At 34.3% G+C, this 25,669-nt stretch overlaps 1 protein-coding gene across 4 annotated transcripts in view; it reads left to right on the top strand.

Annotated features, from left to right (window-relative positions):
* Positions 1 to 25,669, top strand: part of SLC12A2 (solute carrier family 12 member 2) — a 108,890-nt gene that overhangs the window by 40,772 nt on the left and 42,449 nt on the right. For all 4 annotated transcript variants that reach the window (XM_032156532.2, XM_032156531.2, XM_058440530.1 and 1 more), the window contains exons 5-11: positions 8,975 to 9,114; positions 12,025 to 12,135; positions 13,556 to 13,664; positions 16,506 to 16,633; positions 16,733 to 16,817; positions 19,722 to 19,873; positions 25,552 to 25,659. In XM_032156532.2, the coding sequence (XP_032012423.1) occupies positions 8,975 to 9,114; positions 12,025 to 12,135; positions 13,556 to 13,664; positions 16,506 to 16,633; positions 16,733 to 16,817; positions 19,722 to 19,873; positions 25,552 to 25,659 (833 nt within the window). The remainder of the gene's footprint in view (positions 1 to 8,974; positions 9,115 to 12,024; positions 12,136 to 13,555; positions 13,665 to 16,505; positions 16,634 to 16,732; positions 16,818 to 19,721; positions 19,874 to 25,551; positions 25,660 to 25,669) is intronic.

The following is a 25,669-nucleotide window of genomic DNA, read 5'->3' as shown; positions in this document are numbered from 1 at the left end:
CCTGGCAGAGACATAACCAAAAAAGAGAATTTCAGACCAATATCCTTGATGAACATTGATGCAAAAATCCTCAATAAAATACTGCCAAACTGAATCCAGCAGCACATCAAAAAGCTTATCCACCATGATCAAGTGGGCTTCATCCCTGGGATGCAAGGCTGGTTCAACATACGCAAATCAATAAATGTAATCCAGCTTATAAACAGAACCAAAGACAAAAACCACATGATTATCTCAATAGATGCAGAAAAGGCCTTTGACAAAATTCAACAACGCTTCATGCTAAAAACTCTCAATAAATTAGTTATTGATGGGACATATCTCAAAATAACCACACCAAATCATACTGAAGGGAAAAATTGAACATTCCAGGGATGCCCTCTCTCACCACTCCTATATCCATTTTTTTTTAACAAAATTAGTTTTTATGCAGATTCAGCTTGTGAATCTTTAAAATGTCTACATAAGTCACAATTTTATGTACTCATATCTGTTTTACTTTTCTCTGAAATAATTGAATACCTCCTCATTTTTGTAAATAGATAAAGCCAAAAACATTGGAAATAAGGAAAAACTTTTTCCATGTACCGTGACAGAAAAGTGCTTTCTGTATTTGAAAAATCAGATTATCATTGATTGTCAAATTTTTTGTTTTATCCATTGTTTAACTATTAATTCCTACCATTATCAACAAGGAGTTCTAAGTTAGAATTCAGCTCCACAGTTCCTTTTTTTAATAGCTAATTTCTTTGAAATTATAACTTTTTAGATCAATGAAATGTTTGAAGCAGCTGTAAAACACAGCTGTATTAAGAGGTTTATTAAATTTAACATAACATTATGTTTTCAGTTCAGTAGAACACTGTATTCTACAGATAGCTCAGATACGAATCTGGCAAGTAATAGAATTTTCAGCATGGGTTTTTTCTTTACTCATTGGTGACCTTTCAGTTTTGCCAGTTTATGCAGTTTATTATTAATACTTCAGCTTGGTTCCAAAATTGTTTGCTGCAGAATTAGGGTTATATGTCTTTGTCTCTTGTATCTTAAAATTTAATTGAATTATTCTGGTGATCATTCACAATAAGATGACACCTAATCCTGGTTGGAAGATTCCACGTTTGTCACCTCGCCTTTCCCTATTTGATAAAATAATGGCAACAAAATAGAGAAAATTTGCCAAACATTAACAGGCAAACTCTTTATTTTTATTTGTAAACCAGGGTACTAGAATGTGTTTCGTTATTGTCACCCTTTGATTCTTTCCTCAATACACCAATAAAACTTTATTTTTACAAAATTTTCACTTTCTATTCCAACCAACAGTGAGTTTCACTTGTTCCGTTGTCTGTATCCCCACCAGCAGTTGGTATTGTCCTTTTTATTTTTCATTCTAATATGTGCATAGTGTTATCTTATGATGGTTTTCATTTGTACTTCCATAATGGCTAAAGATGCTGGGCATCTTCTCATGTACTATAAGTGTCTACTCATATTTTGAAGGGTTATTTATTGCATTGGGAGTTCTTACTATTGAGTTTTGAGAGGTTCTAGATACAAGTACTTTATCAAATAAATTATTTGCAGTTTTTTTCTCTTGAGTATATGGATTGTCATTTCATTCCTTCAATGGCATCATTAGAAGAGAAGCTTATAGTTTTAGCTATGTCCAGTTCATCACTTTTTCCTTTTTGGATTGTGCTTTTGGAGCGATATCTAAGAAACCTTTCCCTAGCCCGGGGTCCCAAAGATTTTCTTCTGTGTTTTCTTCTAGAGGTTTTACAGCTTTAGGTTTTCAGCTAGATATATTACCATTTGTAGCTAGCTTTTGTATATATTGTGAAATTTGAATCAAGATTCATATGGATATCCAGTTATTCCAGCACCATCTGTTAAGGTGATCTCTTTTCTGTTTACCTACCTTTGTGGTTTTCTCAGAAATTAATTGACCCTACAGTGTGGGTCTATTTCTAGACTCTGCCATTCCATTCATCTTGGCAAAAGCCCTTGTGACTCTTACACCATTCATGATGTTCTGCACATTAGGTAATAGCAGTACTACTAGGATCTGTTTCTTGTTTACACACTTCTGACTCCAAATGTGTGGGTTTTCCCCACGCAAACCAATTCCCCAACTCTCTGGACACTAATTGGGTATCCAACAATTCAATTAAAATTTGACGCTAATTGCCCAGAGTTGGTGCAGACCCCATAGGTTAAGAGCTGCATCTCACAAGACTACTCCCGCTTCAGATGCCAGTTGCAATTTCAGGCCTCCTGTACCTCTGCCCAACTGGCCATATATGGGGGGTTTCCACAGCCCCTTCCTCAGGTTTGATAATTTGCTAAAATGGCTCCTAGAACTTAAGCAAACAGCTTACTATCATCAGTTTATAATAAAGGCTACAACACAGAGCCAAATAAAAGAGTTGCATAAAGCATGGTATGGGAGAAGGGATGCAGAGCTTCCATGACCTCTCCAAGTGCCATCCTCCTGGCACCTCTTTGTTCACCAGCCTGAGTTCTCGAAACCCCTTTGTTTATAGTTTTCCATTATATAGCCACGATTGATTAAATCATTGGCCATTAATGATTAGCTCAATTTCTAGTGCCTCTCCTTTCTCTTCTCCCCTAAGGTGTGAGGGGTGGGAGCTGGGGTGGGTAATGGGGGTGTTGAAAGTGCTAACCCTCTAATCACATAGTTGTTCCTCTAGCAACTAGCACTGTCCAATCCAGAAGCTATCTAAGGGCCCACCAAGTCACCTTATTAGCATAAACTGAGGTAGATTTGAAGGGGCTTATTTTAAATAACAAAAGATGCTTCTCTCACCTGATGAGTAAATTCCAAGGGTTTTATAAGTTCTGTTGCAGTAACCTTGGATGAAGACCAAATATATATTTCTTCTTACATCACAACATCACAGCAAGGAAAATAATTTCAGTATTTTGCCTGAGCTTAAAATGGAATTGTGATTGGGCTTTATTTTTTCCAAAGGATTTTAAATTACTTAACTCTTAAAACAATAACAAGAGATAGGTGAGGCAGTCATTTTAGTTTTGATTTTAGTTATGGGACTAAATAACAGATTGCTCGAGTCTTCTCACAGCTTTACTGTTCACCTGTGGCTTAAAGTCACAGATTCTGAATCTCAGCCTTACTGTGTGTGAAATGAGAAGTTTAGTACCAGGATTCTATGAGGCCACACATTCAGACCACAGTGGAAGTGTATGGAGAGAGTGGTAGGTGGCGAGGAGGAGTTTGGGTCATTTCCTTGATGTTCAGTGATGAGGAGCATCTTTTTATGTGTTTATTGGCCACTTGTAGAGTCTTCTTTTGGGATGTAGTCACATCTTTAGCCAATTTAAAAATTGGGTTGTCTTTTTGTTACTGATTTGTAAATTTTTCTATATATCTAATTATGTTATTAGGTTTGACATATATATTGTGTGTATTCATTCTCAGTCTGTGGCTTGTCTTACCATTTTTATCATTTTCTTAATCGTGTCTTTCAGTGAACAGACGTTTACCATTTTGATGAAGTCCAGTTTCTGTCTTTTTTTTTTTGCTAGTGCTTTGTTCATGGTAGAAATATTTGCCTACCCCAAGGCCATGAAGATATTCTCCTATATTTTCTTCTAGAAGCTTTATAGTTTTAGTTTTTAGATTTTTATCTGTGGACAGTCTCAAATTAATTTTGGGGTATAATGTGAGATGGAGAGTGTAGTTGTTTTTCTCCCTACCCTTCTTGCCCCCATCCTTGTACACATATCCACTTGTTTTGGCACCATTTGTTGAAACAACTGTCTGTTTCTTAGTGAGTTGTTTTCGATACCATTGTTGAAAAATCAGTTTTCTGTCATCTGGACTGAATTCTGTTGCATTGATTTGTTTGTGTATCCTATTCTGGTACTATCTTGTATTGATTGCTTAGCTTCATAGTAAGTCCTAAGTCTTCTAACTTTGTTCTTCTTTTTCATAATTGTTTTGGCTTTTCTAGATCTCTGGCATTTTCATATAAATTTTTGATTTAGGTATGCCAATTTCTGCCAAAAAAATTGGATTAACAACCTAAATATATAAGGAGCTCAAACAACTCTTGGAACAAAATCTAATAATCCAATTTAAAAATGGGTAAAAGATTTGAATAGACATTTCTCAAAAGAAGATATACAAATGGCAAGCAGGCATATGAAAAGGCACTCAACATCACTGGTCATCAGAGAAATGCAAATCATATAAAAAAATCAGTCAGTAACAAATGCTGGAGAGGATGTGGAGAAAATAGAACTCTTGTACACTGTTGGTGGGAATGTAAATTAGTATAAGCACTATGGAGGACAGTTTGGAAGTTCCTCAGAGAACTAAAAATAGAGCTACCATATGATCCAATGCTGTGTATATACCCAAAAGAAAAGAAATCAGTATATTGGAGAGAGAGCTGCACTCCCATGTTTGTTGCAGCGCTGTTCACAATAGCCAAGATTTGTCATCTGAATAGAGATGGATTTTACTTTTTCTTTCAAGTCTCTAGAACTTTTCCTCTTTTTCTTGCCTTTTGAACTAGCTAAGACCTATGGTACAATGGTGACTAGAAGTGGTGAGAATAAACATCCTTTCCTTGTTCCTAGTCTTGGAGGGAATGAGTTCAATATCACTGTTAACTATAAGATTTTAAAATGTCATTTGTCAGATTTAGTTCTGTTTCTGAGTTGCTGAGTGTATTTATCATAAATGGATAGTGAATTTTGTTATTATTCTCCTGCATCTGTTGAACTGTATGTTTTTTTTTCTTCCCTTATTCTATTATCGCAACCTACATATATATTTTTTTTCTTTTTGCATCTAAAACAACCTAGCATTTGTAGGATAAACTTCACTAGGTCAGAGATATTATCCTTTCTGTCGAGTTTTACTTGCTAATACTTTAACAATTTTTGAGTATGGTCATAAGGAATATTGGTCTGGAATTTTTTTTTTTTTGTTTGTTTTTTTTTTTTTTTTGAGATGGGGTCTTGCTCTGTCACCCAGGCTGGAGTGCATTGGCACAATCTTGGCTCACTGCAAGCTCTGCCTCCCAGGTTCATGCCATTCTCCTGCCTCAGCCTCCTGAGTAGTTGGGACTACAGGCACCCGCTACCACGACCAGCTAATTTTTTGTATTTTTAGTAGAGACGGGGTTTCACCATGTTAGCCAGGATGGTCTCCATCTCCTGACCTTGTGATCCACCCACCTGAGCCTCCCAAAGTGCTGGGATTACAGGCATAAGCCACCATGCCCAGCCTGGAATTTTCCTTTTTTTATAATAATCTTACTAGGTTTTTATGTCAGTATTATGCTCATCTTATGTGTTTCCTTTTCCTCTATTTTCTAAAAGAGTTTGTGTAAAATTGGTCTTATTTCTTCCTCACCAGTGAAGCCATCTGCGCCAATAGTTTTTTGTTTGTTTGTTTTTTTGTTTTTTTTTGGCAGGAGTGCTTATCACAAATTTAATTTCTGTCATACTATAGGGTTACTTCAGTTTCCTGTTGCAGTCACACTTCTGCCACATTTTGTTTTTCAAGAAATCTGTGTATTTCATCTAGATGCAAAATCATTGTAATCAAGTCATTTAATATATTACCTTCTTAACTTTTTGATGCAATAGGATTTGTAATGACATGTCCCTGCTTTCATTCCTAATTTAATTTACCTTTTTTTCTTCTTGATTAGTCTAGCTATTGTTTATCAGTTTTTTTAATATTTAAGAATAACTTTTGGCTTTCTTACTATTTTTTCCATTTTAGATTTTATTTACTCTTTTTCCAGTTTCTCAAGGTAGAAGCTTAGATTATTGATTTATCCTCATTTTTTAGTATAAGCATTTAAAACAAATTTTACTGTAATTTCTGTGTTAGGTATATCTCACTAATTTTATGATGCACTTTTCGTTATCAAATCAGTTCAAAATACTTTCTAATTTCGCTTGTGATTTATTTAAAAGTTTGTTACGTAATGTAAATATTTAGGCATCTTTCGTGCATCCAATATAGTTCTGTTGTATACACAGTGTGTCATTTCAGGTTTTTGAAATTGAGACGTATTTTATGACTGATACCAGTTTTTGACGGTTACGCTTTTGATTAGCCTAGTTAGGGTTTTGATTACTGATTGGAGATTTAATAACAGTTACCGGGGCATATATCCCCAAATCAAGATGTAATAAAGATGCAACCCAGTATTGTCACTACTTAGTATCTCTGACATCTGACTAATTATGTTCTTTACAGTCAGAGTTTAGGGTAGTTTATGGCCAAATTATGAGACCCCATCAGGACTTTTTTTTCCATATTGATGTCTGTGTTTGCTTGATCAATAGATTTTTTTAATAAAATAATTTTTATTTTCTATGTCTTCAGCATTTTTAGCGATAACAGAAAGGCTGATTTACAAGAGTTTATCGTACATACTGTATTGGTAAGCAGTTAAGTCAGGGAGACCTGAGTTTAAATACAGTACTTTACTTACCTGCTTGCATGACCTTAGCCAAATTACTTAACCTCCCTGAGCCATAATTTTCTCATTTGTAAAATGAGGATGACAACAGTACTTTAGTAGAATTAAGTTAAATGTGTAGTATTTAACAAAATAAGATGTATACCTAGTCTGTGCTGATTAGTAAAAAATACCACAGCCTTTCAGAGTGGTAGATCTTTTTTTTTAAAAAAAAAAAAAAAAACCTCTAGGAAATAGGAATGGAAGTGGGAAGGAATAGGGCAAATAACTGTTGATTTTCATAAGAAGTAATATATGATGTGTAGTTTTTATATTCTTATCCATGCATCACTTCCTTTTTCTTGAAAACAATACAAATCTTTTAAAATGTGAGTTGTACGTTTTAAGTTTCTGTATTTGTGAAAGACTTTTAAATATTTTGAAATCTCACATTTTATAAAATCAAAACTTTAAGGCACATAACATGAATTTCTTGCTTTAATAGGTTCTATTGGTGATATTTCTGATTCTAAAGTTTGTATTGTCAACTACTAAAGACAAGAGTGTTGACTAATTTCAATAACCTTTCTTTGTGACTTCAGTTTCTCATCTATAAAATCAGGATAAACTTTGTTTTAATTCATTTTTGCTATTGGGAGTAGATGAAATAATTTGTTAATTTTGAAAACATACGTTAAATAAACGCTGATAATTATACTATTGTAGTGATTTTACTTGTGATTTATTATAATGTGATGTAATGTATTCATTCTAAGATCTTTGACAAAATTGTCATTATATAAATTAATTGGAGTTTTTAGTGTTCAAGAATATTTCATGGAAAATTTTAAGTCATTTTTATCTCAAAATCATGAGGCTAATGTTAAATGGTTAGGTTGCTTTTTTTTTTTTTTTAATTTTCAGGATCATGAAAACTAAGGAAGTTTTATAGTGGATGGGTTTAAAGTGTAGAATATTTTGAGCAAATTGAAAGGAATCAACTAGAAAACCTGTTACAGGCATTTTCCAAAATGAAGTTTGCATCATTAGTACTTTAACTGTAGAATTTTTTTGTTGGTGCATTTACCTTCTTTATACTGGGTGAACAATAGAAACAAATATTCAGCTGTTTAATGACATTTCACTATGTGGTCTTAAGTATTTAATCAGTTTATAAAAATATGTATATAGCTTTATGTGACTTCAGTAGTATTAAAACCAAGTTTTGATTGTGACCTAATGGTGAAATTTAAATTAGAATTTTAGAAGAGCTCTTAGAGACTTCAGGTAAGCATTAGATTGTCTCTGAATCATAATACTGATTTATTTTTTAAGTTAGAAAAATAACTTGCTTCTTGATAGCTCATTTAATATCTTTGTTTATTCTGCCATTTAGACAGGATTTACTGGGATACGAACTACATCTCTTTGGGATACCCTTATATGCTGTTGTGAGACTTTTTTTTTTTTTTTTTTGGTCTTGGTATTCACATTACCAGCAAATTGTCATAATTAAGTAATTAAAATCATACCAACTGTGATTCAGAAGTTACATTAAGGCTGGGCATGGTGGCTCACACCTGTGATTCCAGCACTTTTGGGAGGCTGAGGTGGGCAGATCACTTGAGGTCAGGGGTTTGAGACCAGCCTGGCCAACATGGTGAAACTCTGTCTCTACTAATAATACAAAAATTAGTCACGTCTGTAATCCTAGCACTTTGGGAAGCTGAGGTCAGGAGATTGAGACCATCCTGGCCAACATGGTGAAACCCTGTCTCTACTAAAAATGCAAAAATTAGCTGAGCCAGGTGGCACACTCCTGTAGTCCCAGCTACTCAGGAGGCTGAGGCAGGAGAATCGCATGAACCCAGCAGGTGGAGGCTGCAGTGGGCCGAGATCACGCCCCTGCACACCAGCCTGGGTGACAGAGCAAGACTCTGTCTCAAAAAAAAAAAAAAAAAAAAACAAACTTAGGCGTGGTGGCACGCATCTGTAGTCTCAGCTACTCAGGAGGCTGAGGCACGAGAATTGCTTGAACCCAGGAGGCAGAGGTTGCCGTGAACCAAGATTGTACCACTGCACTTCAGCCTGGGCAACAGTGAAACTGTGTCTGAAAACAAAAGCATAAAAATAAAAGTTACATTAAGATTAAATATATTAGAAATTCATTGGGAAATGATCTCTTGGGATCTGTGAAGGGGAGGAGGCTGTGGCCCATTTTAATCTAAACTTTAAAAGATAAAATGGGAATTCAAATAGGATGATTTTATATTTGATATTGGGAACATTATCTGGATGTTGAGAATTGTTAATATGTGTTTTGTGAAATACTCTTTTTAGGTATTTCTGAAAATACAGTCACTCACTTGCCTCTTTAACTGCTCTGCTTATTGGGGGCATCTGTTTTGTGAATTCTAGTATAATTAAAGGATAATTTGGCATTTTAAATCCTAACTTTAGTACCTGTTTTGTTTTTTGTTGTTGTTGTTGTTGTTTTTTAGGAGGAGCATATTATTTAATATCTAGAAGTCTAGGGCCAGAATTTGGTGGTGCAATTGGTCTAATCTTCGCCTTTGCCAACGCCGTTGCAGTTGCTATGTATGTGGTTGGATTTGCAGAAACTGTGGTGGAGTTGCTTAAGGTAATTCACCTTCCTTTTAGTCATTCGTTTACCAAATCTTTACTGAGTGATTATATGACAATCACCATGTTAGAGGTTGAGAAAGCAGTGATATGACTAAGAGATTCGTCCTTCAAAAAGTTTACCACAGGAGATAGGCAAAGAATAAAATATTACTAGAATGTCAGCAGTGGGCTGGGCGTGGTGGCTCACGCCTGTAATCCCAGCACTTTGGGAGGCCGAGGCGAGCAGATCACGAGGTCAGGAGATTGAGACCATCCTGGCCAACATGGTGAAACCCCGTCTCTACTAAATATACAAAAAAAAAAAAAAAAAAAAAATCAGCCAGTCGTGGTGGCGGGCGCCTGTAGTCCCAGATACTGGGGAGGCTGAGGCAGCAGAATGGTGTGAACCCGGGAGGTGGAGCTTGCGGTGAACTGAGATCACGCCACTGCACTCCAGCCTGGGCGACAGAGCAAGACTCCGTCTCGGAAAAATAAAAAAAGAAAAATATGGCCGGGCGTGGTGGCTCATGCCTGTAATCCCAGCACTATGGGAGGCAGAGTTGGGTGGATCACCTGAGTTCAAGAGTTTGAGACCACCCTGACCAACATGGAGAAACCCGGTCTCTACTAAAAATAAAAAATTAGCCTGGTGTGGTGGCACATGCCTGTAATCCCAGTTACTCTGGAGGCTGAGGTAGGAGAATTGCTAGAACTAGGGAGGCAGAGGTTGCGGTGAGCCAAGGTTGCGCCTTTGCTCTCCAGCCTGGGCAACAAGAGTGAAACTCTGTCTCAAAAAAAAAAAAAAAAAAAGAAAGAAAAATACAAACATTTTTGTATGGTTCAAGCACAAAGCAGCAAGACATTTAATACTAGAGAGAGAAAAAATAATCAGAAGGGTCTTACTTCCATTGAAGTTAGGGTCTTGTTTGGTATTGGGGGGCGTGACATGCTCAGATTTGGGATGTAGGGAAGTAGCTGACCATATTACAGAGAATAGACTTGAGGAATCACAAATGGAAATAGAGATCGTTTAAAAGGTTGTAGGTGTCCTGGGAGAGGAGATGGTGGCTTATATTAAAACAGTGACTTGTGGAGCAGGAAAGATGTGGGCAAACTTGGGAGATTTTAAAGAATTTGAATGAGTGGATTTGATAATTAATGGGATGTGGGAAATTAGAGAAATAGGATTTCAAGTTTATACACAAACTTCTGACTTTTGAATTTAGATGGAAGATAATGCCATTTGCGGTATGATGGAGAACAGAGGACAGTTTAGTTCGAATGTGTTAACTAGAAGAACCATGAGTATATCCAAATAGAGCTGGCTGTATTGCTCTGGAGTATAATTAAAGAAGAGTGCAATAGGATTCCTCAAATATTATTAAATGAGAGGAACCTCAAGTGACACCTATAATTGCTCATGTTAGGTTAGGTTGTAACTATTCTACAGTAGTAAATGGTACATAAGGAAGTATAAAATCTGACAAGGATTGATACCTGCATTGACATTGAGCTTTACGTGTGTACACCAAAGGGATGAAGAAAAAGAAGGGCTATAATACCATGAGTAAGCAATGTACTCATTAGAGTTTATATTCTTTCATCATTTAATTTAGTGTATATTTTTATTTGATAGTCAAAGTTTAAGGTTTTCTCTGTGAACTCTTATCAAAGTATTAGGGTTTATACATGTTTTTGTTTCATGGAAAATTTAACTTAGAGAAATATAATGAAATTTCATACATTTTAAACTACATTTATTATATAAAATATTGAGCTATAGCAGTAGTCTTCTATTACAATCATAATCGATGAATCTAAAAGCCAGTCAATAGATATATTTACACTAGTACCTTTTTTTTTCAATTCTCAGATATGATTTCCAAATGCTATAGGGCATTTCAAAGATCAGATTAATTCAAGAGATGTCGAAATCAAATTTCAAAAAACACCAAAAAATTTTTTTGCAAAGTTAAAAGTATGTAGCTTTATGAAATTGAACGGGACCCTTGAAGGTGGACAAGGTTGGGAATGACTTTTCCTACTGTGTTGGTTAAATATTAACACTTTCTATGCCTTCAGTTGGCAAAAGCATCTTTGGATCTAGGGGTTTTTCCACCCTAATATTTGTATTAAGGTCATTTATCTGGAATTCAAGCAATTTTATTCCTCCCTTGTAGTTGACTTTGTGAAATAATTTCTTTTGAAAAGATTGCTTTTTCTTAAAAGAAGCAAATTGATAGGATTATTATAATCTGTACTTTAGTCAATTGCACAGAATATAGTCATCCTGAATTATCCAAACAACTAAATTTTGTTTTAGTTTTTTTGTGCCTTTTATTACCTTATTTGAGAAGTGGTAGCAATTGATAAATAGCTTTTACTTAGTTAACTGGGATATCATAATCTTTAATTTTATCCTAGATGGGAATCTTTTAAAAATGCCATTGATATTAAACTACAAATAATTTTGTTTGCAGAGTGGAAACAGTGTGTGTTTTTGGACAGCAACAGGAAGGTGTGCTTATCACTTACTCTCTCACAGTATAAAAGATCTTTAAAAGCATGAGTTCACTAATCACAATAAATACAAAATATATTTCTGCTATATAACTTAAAATTCTAACTAGCAGTATTAGTTATAACTTTTTTACTTCTTTGTTAGCAATTCCTTTTTTGATTTATTGAGTCTATATTAAATATAGAAGCGTTAATAATCACACATTTATGTCATCAGATGCTTGAATGACACCTCAGTGGTAAATAGTAATTTATTCATTTAGGTCTTTAATTTATTCATTTAGCAACCATTTATTCAACTTCTACATGTAAGGCACCGTAATATCTCTAAAATGTTTCAAAAGGAATGTGGATGTGTATAAAAATAACTAGTATTGCTTATTATATTTATGATTCCTTTTTCTAGGAACATTCCATACTTATGATAGATGAGATCAATGATATCCGAATTATTGGAGCCATTACAGTGGTGATTCTTTTAGGTATCTCAGTAGCTGGAATGGAGTGGGAAGCAAAAGTAAGTTATGATAGGAACACCTGTAAATATTTAATATGTGAACTTTCAGAGCTTATGTTTTGGGAACACTCTAAAGTATGGTAATATTTCCAGATTCTAATGGTACCTAAGTGGCCATTTTCACCAAAGTTTATGTATAAGGTTATTTTCTACTTGACAAGGCAGAGAATCTTTGGAGATAACACTCAGCCCAGGATCTAGTTAAACACAGTACTTTGTAAATTTTGAATTTCCTGCCTTCTCGCCCATCCTCCAGTTTTGCCGTATGTAAAAATGCTCAGGTCAGTGTGTTAGTCCAAATTAAACATTTGGCTTTGTAATTTATGTAAAAGTTCAACTTAGACATGGGGCAGTAAATAAAAGTTATTGCCCACATGAGGTTAGAGAAGTTATTCTTGCTATTGAAATTTCAGAAGTTATAACTACCAAAGCCAGTATCATTGTTTCCGGAAAAAATTGCTAAAGTCACATGTTACCCATAAGCAGAGCACCCAGAAGTGTTTTTGTCTCTTTGAGAATTACAGCATCATAGCACAGCTGTAGTTTCCCAAGTAATGGATATCCACAAAGGTGTTTACTTTTAAAGACCTTATAAAAGTCACATATTTGTGCTATATATGATATGATAATCTTTACCAAACCAAATTTAGGAAAGCCTGAAAGAAAATTTTTTCAATCTTGTTCTTTATTGTAAAGTCGTATTAGTGTAAAATTAAATCATTTATTTACACATTTTACAAATTGACTGTATGAAAATAAAAGAATTTTATACCACCTGGGACATGATTAGCATGTATGTAGTTCCATTTCCCACAGATGACACCGTTTTTCATGAGTATTCAGTTTTATTGAGAGGTTGAGAGTGGAGAAGGGGAAATGGTAGTTTTCATAGATTGTTCTTTCCTTCCAATCCCATTGCTACTTGAATTTCCCTCCTGTATATTGTCATCTTCTTTCTGTACTTTTTCTTATTTTCCTGTAGCAATCACACACTCAACGTTATGTTTGGACCATGTATAAAACTTGTGTTTGTGTCCAGCATGTTCTCCATGTCAAGATTGTAGCGTTAAGGTGGAAGAGACAGGAATGAATGATCTAGAATGAAAGCCCATATTGTTTTGGAATTTACAGTGCTTTATGGTTTGTGGGAAGGCATGCACATCTTTAACTCATTTCAGAAATATGGCATGATCTCACTTTTACTATCTTTTTTTCCCCAGATATTTCTTTAAAGATCTCTTTGTTCATTAAACAAGATTTATTGAGCAGCTGCTTGGACCATGGTGTTGTTTAAGGCACTGGGGAATCAGGCAAAACAAGACAGAAATTCTTTCCCTCATGGAAGTTATATTCTAGGGGAATTGAATCAAGATATAGAAACAAGATACTTGATTTTAATTTTTAATGTTTAAAATTGCAGGCTCAGATTGTTCTTTTGGTGATCCTACTTCTTGCTATTGGTGATTTCGTCATAGGAACATTTATCCCACTGGAGAGCAAGAAGCCAAAAGGGTTTTTTGGTTATAAATGTAAGTAAAAAAGATTCAGTATTTTTTTAAGGGTACCTATTTATAGAATTTTATCATCAATTAAATTTTGTACATTTTAGATATTTTGTAACAGAATTGACTGTGGTTTGGTGATTCATCCTAATTTACAATTTAGTTTTGTCTCCTTTATGCTGTGCAGTTAGAGTAAAAATTACTTCTATTTACATCTTTTCTTTTTCATTATTAGCAACAAAAGGTGATAGAATATAGAGAAATCAGTGCTGCTAAGAAGAGAAGCTTTTATTCTCTACTAGTTTTGGGAATTTGTAACTGAGTTTCTAACTTTTGTTCTAATATGACTTTCATTCTTTTAACACATTTAAGCACAACAGTTTAAAAGCGCCTAAGATTGTGAAAGCAACTAGAAATATTAGTTTCTTGGTATAATTGCATTTTTCAAGAGTGCAGGCCATTTGATTTTTAGGAGATCTCACCAGTTGGGTTTGTCTTATTTGTTTTTGTAGATTCAGGTTATTTATTTTTGTCAGGAACATAAGTGAATCATGTCTCCTTCTCAGTGCAACACATTTGGAGGGTGCATGATGCAGTTTTTCACATTACTTAGTGGTGTTAGTTTTGATGACTTAGTCAAGGTTATACCTGCACAGTTTCTCTCTTGTGAAGTTGCTGTTTTTTTCTGTGCAGTGAATAAGTAATCTGTGGAAGAATACTCTGAGACTGTTCATAGCCCTGTCAAACTTCTACCAAATGGCTTCATCCTTAACCCCTCTCACATCTGGCTTTTGTTGGTCAAAATAAGTCAGATGGTGATAGATGCACTGTGAATTTTTTGTCCTCTGCTTCATTTCTCTTAGTCATTCCTTCTCCTTCTTGAAACGTGTCTATTTTATTCGATGTCAGATACCCTAGGTGCCTAACTCACTGGTCACTATGTCCATTACTCCTGTTACCCCCTTTAAATGCAGAATTGTATAACTATTATAGCGCTGACCTTCTAACTATACACTCTCCCTTGGGTGGTGTGTATTCTCATGGCTCAAAATGCTAGTAAGGGACTGACATGTTTCTATTCCTGAATCTCTCCTTTAAAGTCCAAACATAAATATATATTCAACTGATTATTTGAAGTCTCTCCTACTTATTTCTTCTCAGGCTTTTCCATCTAAGTAAGTAGCTGAAACCAGGATCTTAGTGTTTCCCGTCCTACCTGCTCCTCTGAATTTCTAATCCTTTCCCAGTCAGTGCATTTATTCTCCCATCTCTAGATTGAACCTCTGCAGCACCTCCTAATCGGCCTCCCTGTTATCAGATATTGAATCTTTCAGTCCATTGTCCACACAACATTAATAGTATGTGTCCTTTGTGTGTTTATGACCCTACTTTGGTTTTCCATTTTATTTAGGATGAATTTAACTTCTGTAAAATATTCATACTCTGTTCCTCGGTGGTCACTCCAATTTCATTTAATTTTTTTCCTTACTATAAGAATTGTATCTTCTTTTGTTTCCTCAAAAGAGTTAAACCTTTTTCTACTTTGGGATCTTCATACATGTTGTTTCTCTTCTCTGGTGTACTCTTTTTCCCTGATGATCACAGGGCTGATTCTTGCTCAGCAAACTCTTAAGTATTGTCTCCTTCCTTATATTTGCTTAGCCTTCTGTAACCACATTGAATTAGATTCTCTCTCTCTCATTTGTTATTCACAACTCCCTGTTTTCATCAGAACATTTACTGCTGTTTATAATTACCTGTTATTTTGGTCATATGCTGTTGAGACTGTTAAATTCCATGAAGGCAGGAACAATGTCTAACTTGTTTATATTGCATCTCCAAGTACTTTGAGATGCTAGAAAGCTCTAGTACAGGACCTGTCACATGGTAGCTGCTCAAGTATTTAATGGATAGATGGATACATTACAGTTAGTCGGTTATCTTAGAGTCAGAGACGAAAACACTAGGTCTAGTTGAAGCTTTTATTGTTGTTGAAATAGAAAGGAACTTTACTTAGGGTAGCTAGTTGTCTGACAGCCTCAAAAATCAATAGGTCACTAGATAGTAGAGAAAGCTGTGGACCAAAATCTATACAGATAGTGATGTAAGTTGGAAGCTATCAAAAAATTGATTCTATATTATTATGATGTTGCTTTTGTTTTCCTTTTTTTTTTTTTCTTGAGATGGGGTCTCACTCTGTCACCCAGGCTGGAGTGCAATGGCATGATCATGGGTCACTGGAGTGTCGGCTGTCTAGGCTTAAATGATTCTCCCATCCCAGCCTCCCAAGTAGCTGGGACCACAGGCATGTGCCACCACTCCTAGCTAATTTTTTAATTATTTGTAGAGTCAAGGTCTTCTGTGTTGCCCAGGCTGGTCTCAAACTGCTGGGCTCAAGAAATCTGCCTGCCTCGGTCTCCCAACGTGCTGAAATTACAGGCGTGAGGCACCACGCCATGCCCCCTTTTGTTTTTCTACCTCCCTTCTTGTTTTTTTTACCTCAGAGATTGAGGGGATTATCCACATTTTGATTTGCATTTGGGCTAGTCATAACAATTCATTCGGAGACTCTTGAAGCGTAATTAGCGAGGTATACAATAGCGAGGTATACAATAACGAGGTATACATAATATAGCGAGGTATACAAAAAATGAGACATGAATCAGATCAATTGATCATTGTGATGGTAAACCATTGTCTCATACAAGAAAAGAACACCAAATACTTGAACTAGGAAATATGCGAAAATTTACTAGTTACTTTAACTGAAGAAAAGTTAGGGGTCATATATACCTATTACTCTTGACCTCAGTTATTATAGTCTAATTTGCTGTCCATTAATTGTCAAGAATATTTTGTTCTCTACAGCTGAAATATTTAATGAGAACTTTGGGCCCGATTTTCGAGAGGAAGAGACTTTCTTTTCTGTATTTGCCATCTTTTTTCCTGCTGCAACTGGTATTCTGGCTGGAGCAAATATCTCAGGTGATCTTGCAGTAAGTATTATAAAGTGCTATACCAATTATATATTTTAAAAGTGGAATTTGTATATTTATTTTTACAGATAGACTTTAAAAAATCTTCTTGTCTTCTAGGATCCTCAGTCAGCCATACCCAAAGGAACACTCCTAGCCATTTTAATTACTACATTGGTTTACGTAGGAATTGCAGTATCTGTAGGTAAATAGTTTTACATTTCTTTATGTGTCACAGAAATTTCATGATGTACATACTATAAATACTTACTTTTATGACATTTGCTAACTTTTTAAAATACAGAAATATTTCAATAAAAAGACATGGAGTTGCTTATTACAATTCAAAAACAGTTTTTAGAAAACTAGTAATGACTTCTATAGACATTATCTAAACTGCCAAATGCTTTATGATATCTCCAGGATTTTTACTAATTATGGTAAATTAGAAAATTATATGAAATTGCATCTATAAACTCATTCCACTGAGATATCGAAAACAATGCTATGTAGAAGCAAATGAATGTTATTCTTACAAATTTCTGTATTTTTTTAAGATGGTTATTTATTTATTTTTTTTACAGTATAAAGATTCTTTCAAGGCTATTAAGCAATGCTTGGCAATTTTTTACTATAAAAACACTGGTTTTGAAGAATAGGACATACTAAGTTTTACTTAGGAAAAGTTTTGCTAAATTCTTAGTAAATTGAATGAAAGTGATTTCAAAACCATGTTATTACTTCATGGGATCATGGATCAACTTCATAGAAGTTGATAGTACTTGAAAGGACTTAAGTGGTCAACCAGTCTCTAATCCTTTTCTTACAGATGAGAGAATAGAAGTTCAGAGATTTCACTACCAAAGATAGTGGCATTTGTTTTAGAGAATTATTTTCGTGGCAAAGAAGGTTTTTTTGTTGTTTTAAATAAAGTCTTTAAGGCTATTTTCTATGAATTACTGTTAGTTTACATATGGTTTGCATTTGTCAAGCTTTACAGTTAAATTTCTTAAGCATAATGCAAAAGTAAATCTTAGTTTAATACTAATGTAAAGAATCATAAACTCCAAGCCCATAGGCTACACAATATGAGGTTTCTATTGGATTTGGTAAGAAAATTTCATTTTTGCTATATATTCACTGATTTGCTGGGAAGTAATAGCAGAATTATATTTATAAACTCTGCTATTTGCTTAAATGTAATTTTGAAATTTCAATTTCACTACATGACAGAAATAATATGGTGGGCCAAATTGCCTTTTTTGTTTGTTTGTTTTGGGTTTTTTTTTTTGTGTGTGTGACAGAGTCACAGTCTGTTGCCCAGGCTGGAGTGCAGTGGCTCGATCTTGGCTCACTGCAACCTCTACCTCCCAGGTTCAAGCAATTCTCATGCCTCACCCTCCTGAGTAGCTGGGATTACAGGCACCCGCCACTACACCTGGCTAATTTTTGTATTTTTAGTAGAGATGGGGTTTCGCCATGTTGGCCAGGCTGGTCTCAAACTCCTGACCTCAGGTGATCCACCTGCCTTAACCTCCCAAAGTGCTGGGATTACAGGCGTGAGCCACCGCGCCCAGCCTGAATTGGCATTTACAAAGGAATTTGGATTTCATTTATCCTTAGAATTCATACATAAATCTCTGAAATTTATTTTGAAAACACAGATGAATACATATGCCTAGCAAAATATATGGGTTCCCCTAAAAGTTCCTAGCATGCTTCTATACATTATTAGCTAAAGAAAATTTAGGCATAAAGTGACATAATTGATTATGTTTTAACTTGTAAAATAGTTTGTTACAGAAAATAAACATTTTCTATTTTTATTTTACTGTCTAACATTGCTGACCCTCATGCTCATTTCATTCTGTCTGCATTAGCCCTTGGAGCAATAGAGGTAACGCTTTGATGCTGATGTTCAGTTGCTAGGCCAGTAAAGGCAGCCTCTGCACCAGTGGTTGTTAAGCTCAAAGCAGTGGAACCTTTCCCCGCCAAAAAATTTCAGGCATAGACTATCAGAATACAAAGCACATGAAAGTATAGTTATTTTAGGGCTGGGGGGATTTGCAAGGCTCTATTCTCCCCCCATTTCCCAGTTGTTTCAGAGGTACCTTTATGGGAACATGGTTTTGCAAGGACTGCTCTGAATGGTAGATGAAAAAATTGAAAAAGAACTGTGTAGTCTGCCTAGTCATTAAAATATCCTCCCTTCTCATACTTAGTTCTGTTTATTCAACTTTTGCTGTCATGCACGTAATTTTTACCTCAATATATGATGAAATAATACTGAAAAAGTGCTTCAGAAAGTAAAAATCTTTAAAGTATAAGGAATGGTAATTACCATTAGTTGTGTATTACATGTTACTCCGAATAATAAATTGCTTGTTTCAAGGTCACTTTTAAAATATTTTATTATGGAAGTTTTCAATTTTATGGAAGAGTAGGGAGCATTTTCAAATTAGCTCAATAATTACTACCCAGCTTCAAAAAAGTTAGCAAAAGTATTAGTACATGGTTAATCTTGTTTCATCTATACCCAAGTCACTCTGCTCTATGGGTTATTTTTCAGCAAATCTTAGATAGCATGTGTTTTCTTCTTTTCAGGATAATCATATTTGAGACAGATTTAAATATAATTATAATTCATTAACATTCAAATTATTTTCCGTCACAGAAGAGTGATATTACCTGAAGTCTGATTTTTAGCCACATTCAAGTATAAAATATTTGGAGTATAGGAAAACATCACTGCCATTTGGAACTCTTTCAGTACAGTGTTTTCATATTTACTTAAGGACATCTTAACCAAATAGGCTAGGAAATAGTTTACTAATATACCATTTTCCACAACTCTGTTTACATGGTTTTTAAGTGTTTATGTGTAAATACTATTCTTTCTAAAAGGTTCAGTTTCACCAAATATTGGGGACCATGATGCTTTACAAATTCTGTTCAAGGTAAAGTCTTAACTGTAAATGCAATGTATGCTATTATAAGTGAGTAGATATGTAGTCAATACTTTGGTTTCTTTATAAATATATATATATATAAAATTCTGAAACGAATATAGATATTAACTATATTATTCTTGTTGTCACTTGTGCTTTAGGTTCTTGTGTTGTTCGAGATGCCACTGGAAACGTTAATGACACTATTGTAACAGAGGTAACAAACTGTACTTCTGCAGCCTGCAAATTAAACTTTGATTTTTCATCTTGTGAAAGCAGTCCTTGTTCCTATGGCCTAATGAACAACTTCCAGGTGAGCATTGACTTTGTAATATACAGACATTCTGTATTTCTCTAGGGGTGAGACTACTGTCAAATCTGACCATTCAGAATATAGCTAGAACATAGAAGAGAGGACAGTTGTTACTTTATTTTTTTTAATTTTTAATTTTTTCCTGAAATAGAGTCTCATTCTGTTGCCCAGGCTGTAGTGCAGTGGTGCTATCTTGGCTTGCTGCAACCTCCGCCTCCTAGGTTCAAACAATTCTCTTGTCCCAATCTCCCGCGTAGCTGGGACTACAGGCGCCAGCCACCACGCCCAGCTAATTTTTGTATTTTTAGTAAGGATGGGGTTTTACCATGTTGGCTAGGTTGGTCTCGAACTCCTGATGTCAAGTGACCCACCTGCATGGGCCTCCCAAAGTGCTGGGATGGCAGGTGTGAGCCACTGCACCTGGCCAGTTGTTTCTTTATATCCCCTAAAACTGTAAACATCTAATTGGACAAACTAAAATATGAATGGATAAAATCTGAGGATGTTCAAGAGCAAAGAGCCCCTAGGAGGTAATGCTTTTATAACAGCATGTAATATATATATTGTATAAACAGAATAATTTGTATTTTAATGTATTTAAAATTATGTGTTTTATGTACAATCTGTAATATATATATATATTAGTGTGTTTGTATTTACATATGTTGTATGTGAGTATATTGCTTTAGAAAGCATGGAATCATCTTGCACATGGTCATATTTGTATGGGTCTGTTTTTGGATTCTTGATTCTGTTCTGTTGGTCTTCGTGTCTGTCTTTGTGCCAGTACCACACATTCCTCATTACTGTAGTTAAATGATAAGTTTTGAGGTCAGGTAGATTAATTCCTCCCATTTTAGCCTTTCTAAAAAAATTGTTTTAGCTATTTTAGTTCCTTGGTCTTTCCATATAAAAATTTAAAATAACCTTATGTGTGTGTGTTTTAATTAATTTACTTCTTAATTTTTTTTTTTTCACTTCAGTAGTTTTTGGGGTACATGTGGTTTCTGGTTACATGGATGAATTGTGTTGTGGTGGAGTCTGAGATTTTGGTGCCCCTTTCACCCATGTACCTTACGTTTATTTTTAAAAAGTCTTGTTGGGATTTTGATAGGAATTACGTTAAACTGGTATATCAGTTTGGAGAGAATTGACTATGTTGAGTGTTCAATTCATAAATATCATGTCTCCATTTATTTGTATTTTCTTTGATTTTTTTTCAGTCAGCATTTTGTAGTTTTCAGCATATGCATCCTGTATGTATTTTGTTAGATTTACGACTAAGTATTTTTATTTTGCTCAATTTAAACCCATACCAATTAAGTTCAGTTTTCTAATTAGTGTTATCTTCATAATTGCTTTGTATATAAATGGCCTTTAAAAAAGTATTGATCAGTATCAATAGTAGTGTTACTTTATTAGATATGGCTCATATAAAGTCATGCAGCATGAAATCACCATTTAACATTTAACAACAGAATTTAATTCTGAATGGATACTAGAAAGCTAGTGAATTTCTAAAACATACAAACTAGACAGGTTAGTAGTACTTCTCAAGTATTTGGAGGCTGTCAGTTCTGCTGTTTATTTTTACCTCTATTAAGGTACTGAAAAAGAAATGAAATTTTAGTCTGCCAGATTTACGAGTTTTTAGAAACTGAAAAAAGATTATATAAGGGGAAAATAAATTACTAAAATTAATTTGGAGGATAATTTTGAGTTGTTTGTTAAGTCCTAGGATGGTAGAAAGAACACAAAGGTGTAGATTCAGGAGATTAAATCAAAATATTCTATTGTAAATTTATAGAGTACATGGTTCTGCTGATTTCAAAAGAAAAATAAAAATTTTGCTTTGTAATTTTTTCAGTATTGTATAAACAGAATAATCTGTATTTTAATGTATTTAAAATTATGTGTTTTATGTACAATCTGTAAATTTTACAATACAATTTTTAACTAAAATTTGTAAAGGCATTGTTTTTATTTTTTATTATGTAGTTTTAAGCAATTGACTGTACTTTCAGTGGTTACAAATATTGAACCCAATTATGTAATAGAAGTTTGTGTTTTCTAGTCATAAGACTAGGCAAAATTGTAGGAATGAAAGAAAGTATTCATGTCCAGCTAATGATTCAGGCCAATTCTGACATTGATACTGTGTATGGAAGACACAAACATTGGTCTTTGCCCAGTGACTGAAAATGCCAGTCAGATTTCTGTGTGGCCTTAAGATAGAAAAGTTTGTTGTCTTTATTAAGTCTAGTTATGGACTCATTCAAGCAAAGAGGAATTTGGTATAAGTAAAGCTGCTTTTCTTATTTAAAGTAAGTAAACTTTTCAAAAGTACTTTGTAAAGTGATACAGCATGAGGGAAAATCTTGTGAAAATATAAATACCTTGGCATTTGGAGACTGAAGAATGGTGGATAGGACATAACTGAGGAGAATATAAGTTGGAGTCTCCGTCATAAGATCTATACAAGCCATACTTTATAATCACCTTTTCAGACTTCAGGGAATAAAGTTATTTAGGTTATCTTGTTGCTCTTAAATTTTAAATTGTGTATATAGTCTTATATTGCTTGCTATATTTCTGCATTTTAATGTCCTCTAAAACCTTTGACTCACTGTTGTCTAATAAACAAAATAGTCTAAATCAGTCAGAGCCCTTCATGCCTCTTCTTAAGCCTCACTGCCTTCTGTTCCGACTCGACTCCAGGCACTGTGTTTGTACACACACACACACACACACACACACACACACGTGCATACCCTACTCTTTTCCTTCAGTCATTGCTTCACTCTGCTTGGAATGCACCTGTGGTTTATTTTTCCATGTCCAAATGTGCCTGACTTCAAGGCAACTTAGTTCCATGAAGATTTTCTTGAATCCCAAATCATCTTCAACGCACACCCACACACAGACTTTCACCATTCATTTTATTTACTTGCTATCTTTTAGCTTTTATTAGGCTTTTGTCTTTTTTCTCCTTTAGAGACAAGACAGTCTTTTTTTCATCTTTGTTTCCATTGTATATTGTTAACACTAATATCATTATTTACATAGAATATCATTATCCTTGCTGCTGTTATTTTACCATTAAATGTTGAGAAGTGCAGAGGTTATTGGATAACTGTTCAACTATTTAATAGAAAACCTATTATAGCAGGCCCCAAAACATAGTATTTCCAGGTGAAAAGCCTGGATCATTATTTACTTCAATTTATAACTGATGGAAGAAGGGAAAATGTATTGTTTGCTCAACATGGAAGAGGAAAGGTTATAGTAATGCTGGTGGTGTCAGTTTTGCCTTACTCCTACAATGCAGAATGTATCCTCTACTCTGTTCTCTACTTTCGTCCACTTATCTCTTTCTTTGTACTTAATGTAACTTTGAGATCATTAAGACAGATGTAGAATTTTGTATGATCTAATGAGGCTGTATAGCAGAAATTGGGTTTATTCATTTTAATCTTGACTCATCTGTCCTTTACAGTCTCCTTCCCTAAAGATAAGGTTGTCAGTTCTAAATAATCCATCATTAATTACCATGAAAAATAGTGATTATGAAAAATGCACAGCATATATGTAACTACTAAATTGTTTTTAAGGGCTGAGTAGAAAATAATCTTTTCAGATTTTCTCCCCACTCTTAGAAGTCTTTGCTGCTGTCTTTAAAACACTTCAGAGATGTATTCTTCATATTTAACCTTAAATCTAATGGAAGATCTAGGGAAAGATGTTAAGTCAACAGGGTGGTTTATGTGTACATGAAATCAGGCTTATGCATTGTGGACAGAGATTGTACCCGTTGCTAAGTTTCCATTTGGTTTAAACAATTAAATTTTACAGTCAAGTGTGTGATAGAAACAGCTTAAAACCTGATTTCCTTATCTCTTTGGTCTCAGTTGACATGTTCTTAGTCAATATAAATGAAAGATAAAATCTCCACCAATGAAGCAGAGAATCTAGGTGATGATCACCATTCACTGCTGGGAAATTTATAATACCATTCACAGCTGTTCAGGTTGACAGTAGTTGAATCCACCAAACAACTCCTCCACTTTAATTTTGTGTTTTGACAAGTTTCACAGATTCAGAAGTACACAGTGAATACCTGTGTACTTATCCTTCAGTTCTATTTACTAGTTTATATTTTACCCTATTTGCTTTGTGTGTGTATATATATAGTCTTTTTCTCCTCAAATAAGTTATAGACATCATGACATGACAATCATTTTGAAGTATTTAACTCATTTTGTGTAAGCACAATATGGTTATCCTACTTAAGAAATTAAACACTGATGAAATACTGTTATTTAAATATATGTCCTATGTTCATATTTCTCCACTTGTCCCAGTAATGTCTTTTATAGCTATTTTTCTAAGTCCGGGATTCATCTAGGATCACACATGGCATTTAGTTATAGTGTCATTTTAAAATTATTTAGTCTAGGGGACTTTCTAGCCCACATTAATCTTCATGACATTGACATTTTCAACATTTGAACCAGGTTGTTTTGAATTGTGCCCCTCAGTTTGAATTTACCTGAATTCGTGATCTTAGTGATCAATCCTTTGTTGTTGGTGTTTTTTTTTTTTTTTAAATATTTGAAAATGTACACAGGAAATATTTGAACATGTACACAGAGAAAGCAATATAATATACCTAGTATCTACATTACCCAGCTTTATCAGTTATCAATGCATGGTTAATTTTGTTTCATGTGTAACTCCTCCTATCCCAGATTATTTAGAGCAAAACCCTAGACTTTATATCATATCTTTTTGCTGGAAATATTGCCACATTTAGCTCTAAAAGATAAAGGCTTAGAAAAAAATAACCACAATACTATCTTAACATAAGAAACAGCCTTCCTAATAGAAGTACATGATGGCACTTATGCAATATTCTTGCCAAAACTTGTACCTCATTTTGATTAACTGTCTAAATAGAACCAGTTTACTAGAATTATAGAAATGAGAAGAGATTAAGCAATACAATGATGATGAAGTCAGAACAATCAAGAGTGTGAGATCTCCATGGGAGAAATGATAGAAAAATAATAAAAGGAAAAGGAAATGTGAACCTGTTGATTGAAAAAGACTGAAGAGACACATAAACCAAATATAACGTGTAACCTTTTTTTTTTTTTTTTTTGGATCCTAATTTGAACAGACTATTTTTAAAAGATAAAAAAGGACAATTTAGGGAATTTGCTGACTTGCCTTTTTTGTGGTACTGTTAAGCAATTATTAAGTTTTTAAGCTGCGACAGTGGCATTGTAGTTAAGTTTTCAAAAGTCCTTACCTGTTAGAGATACGTACTGACATATTTATGTGTTAAAGGATATCTGGGACTTGTTTCAAAATATTGTGGGGAATGGCCCTAAGTTGATCATTGTTGAAATTAGGTGATGGATGTTAGCAGTTCATTGTACTCTTCTCTCTGCCATTGTGTGTGTTTAACATTTTACGAATGAAAAGGTTTTCTTAAGGTAAGGGCTAGTGGTAAATTTGTTTCAGATATTTTTAATGCACATAGCATTGTTGTTGTTGTTATTATTATAAAATGATCCCCAGTGTTAACCTCCTTCAAGATGTGACCACATAATATTCTGTTATTTTCTGAATTGTTTACGAGATTTATTTTTCCATTTTTGTCACTTTTATTTAAGGTAATGAGTATGGTGTCAGGATTTACACCATTAATTTCTGCAGGTATATTTTCAGCCACTCTTTCTTCAGCATTAGCATCCCTTGTGAGTGCTCCCAAAATATTTCAGGTAAGTGTTT

The sequence above is a fragment of the Hylobates moloch genome, unplaced genomic scaffold (genome assembly GCF_009828535.3).
Source record: "Hylobates moloch isolate HMO894 unplaced genomic scaffold, HMol_V3 SCAFFOLD_6, whole genome shotgun sequence".
NCBI classification, from domain to species: domain Eukaryota; kingdom Metazoa; phylum Chordata; class Mammalia; order Primates; family Hylobatidae; genus Hylobates; species Hylobates moloch.
The sequence above is the reverse complement of the archived record's forward strand: the minus strand, read 5'-3'. Positions and strand labels throughout refer to the sequence as shown.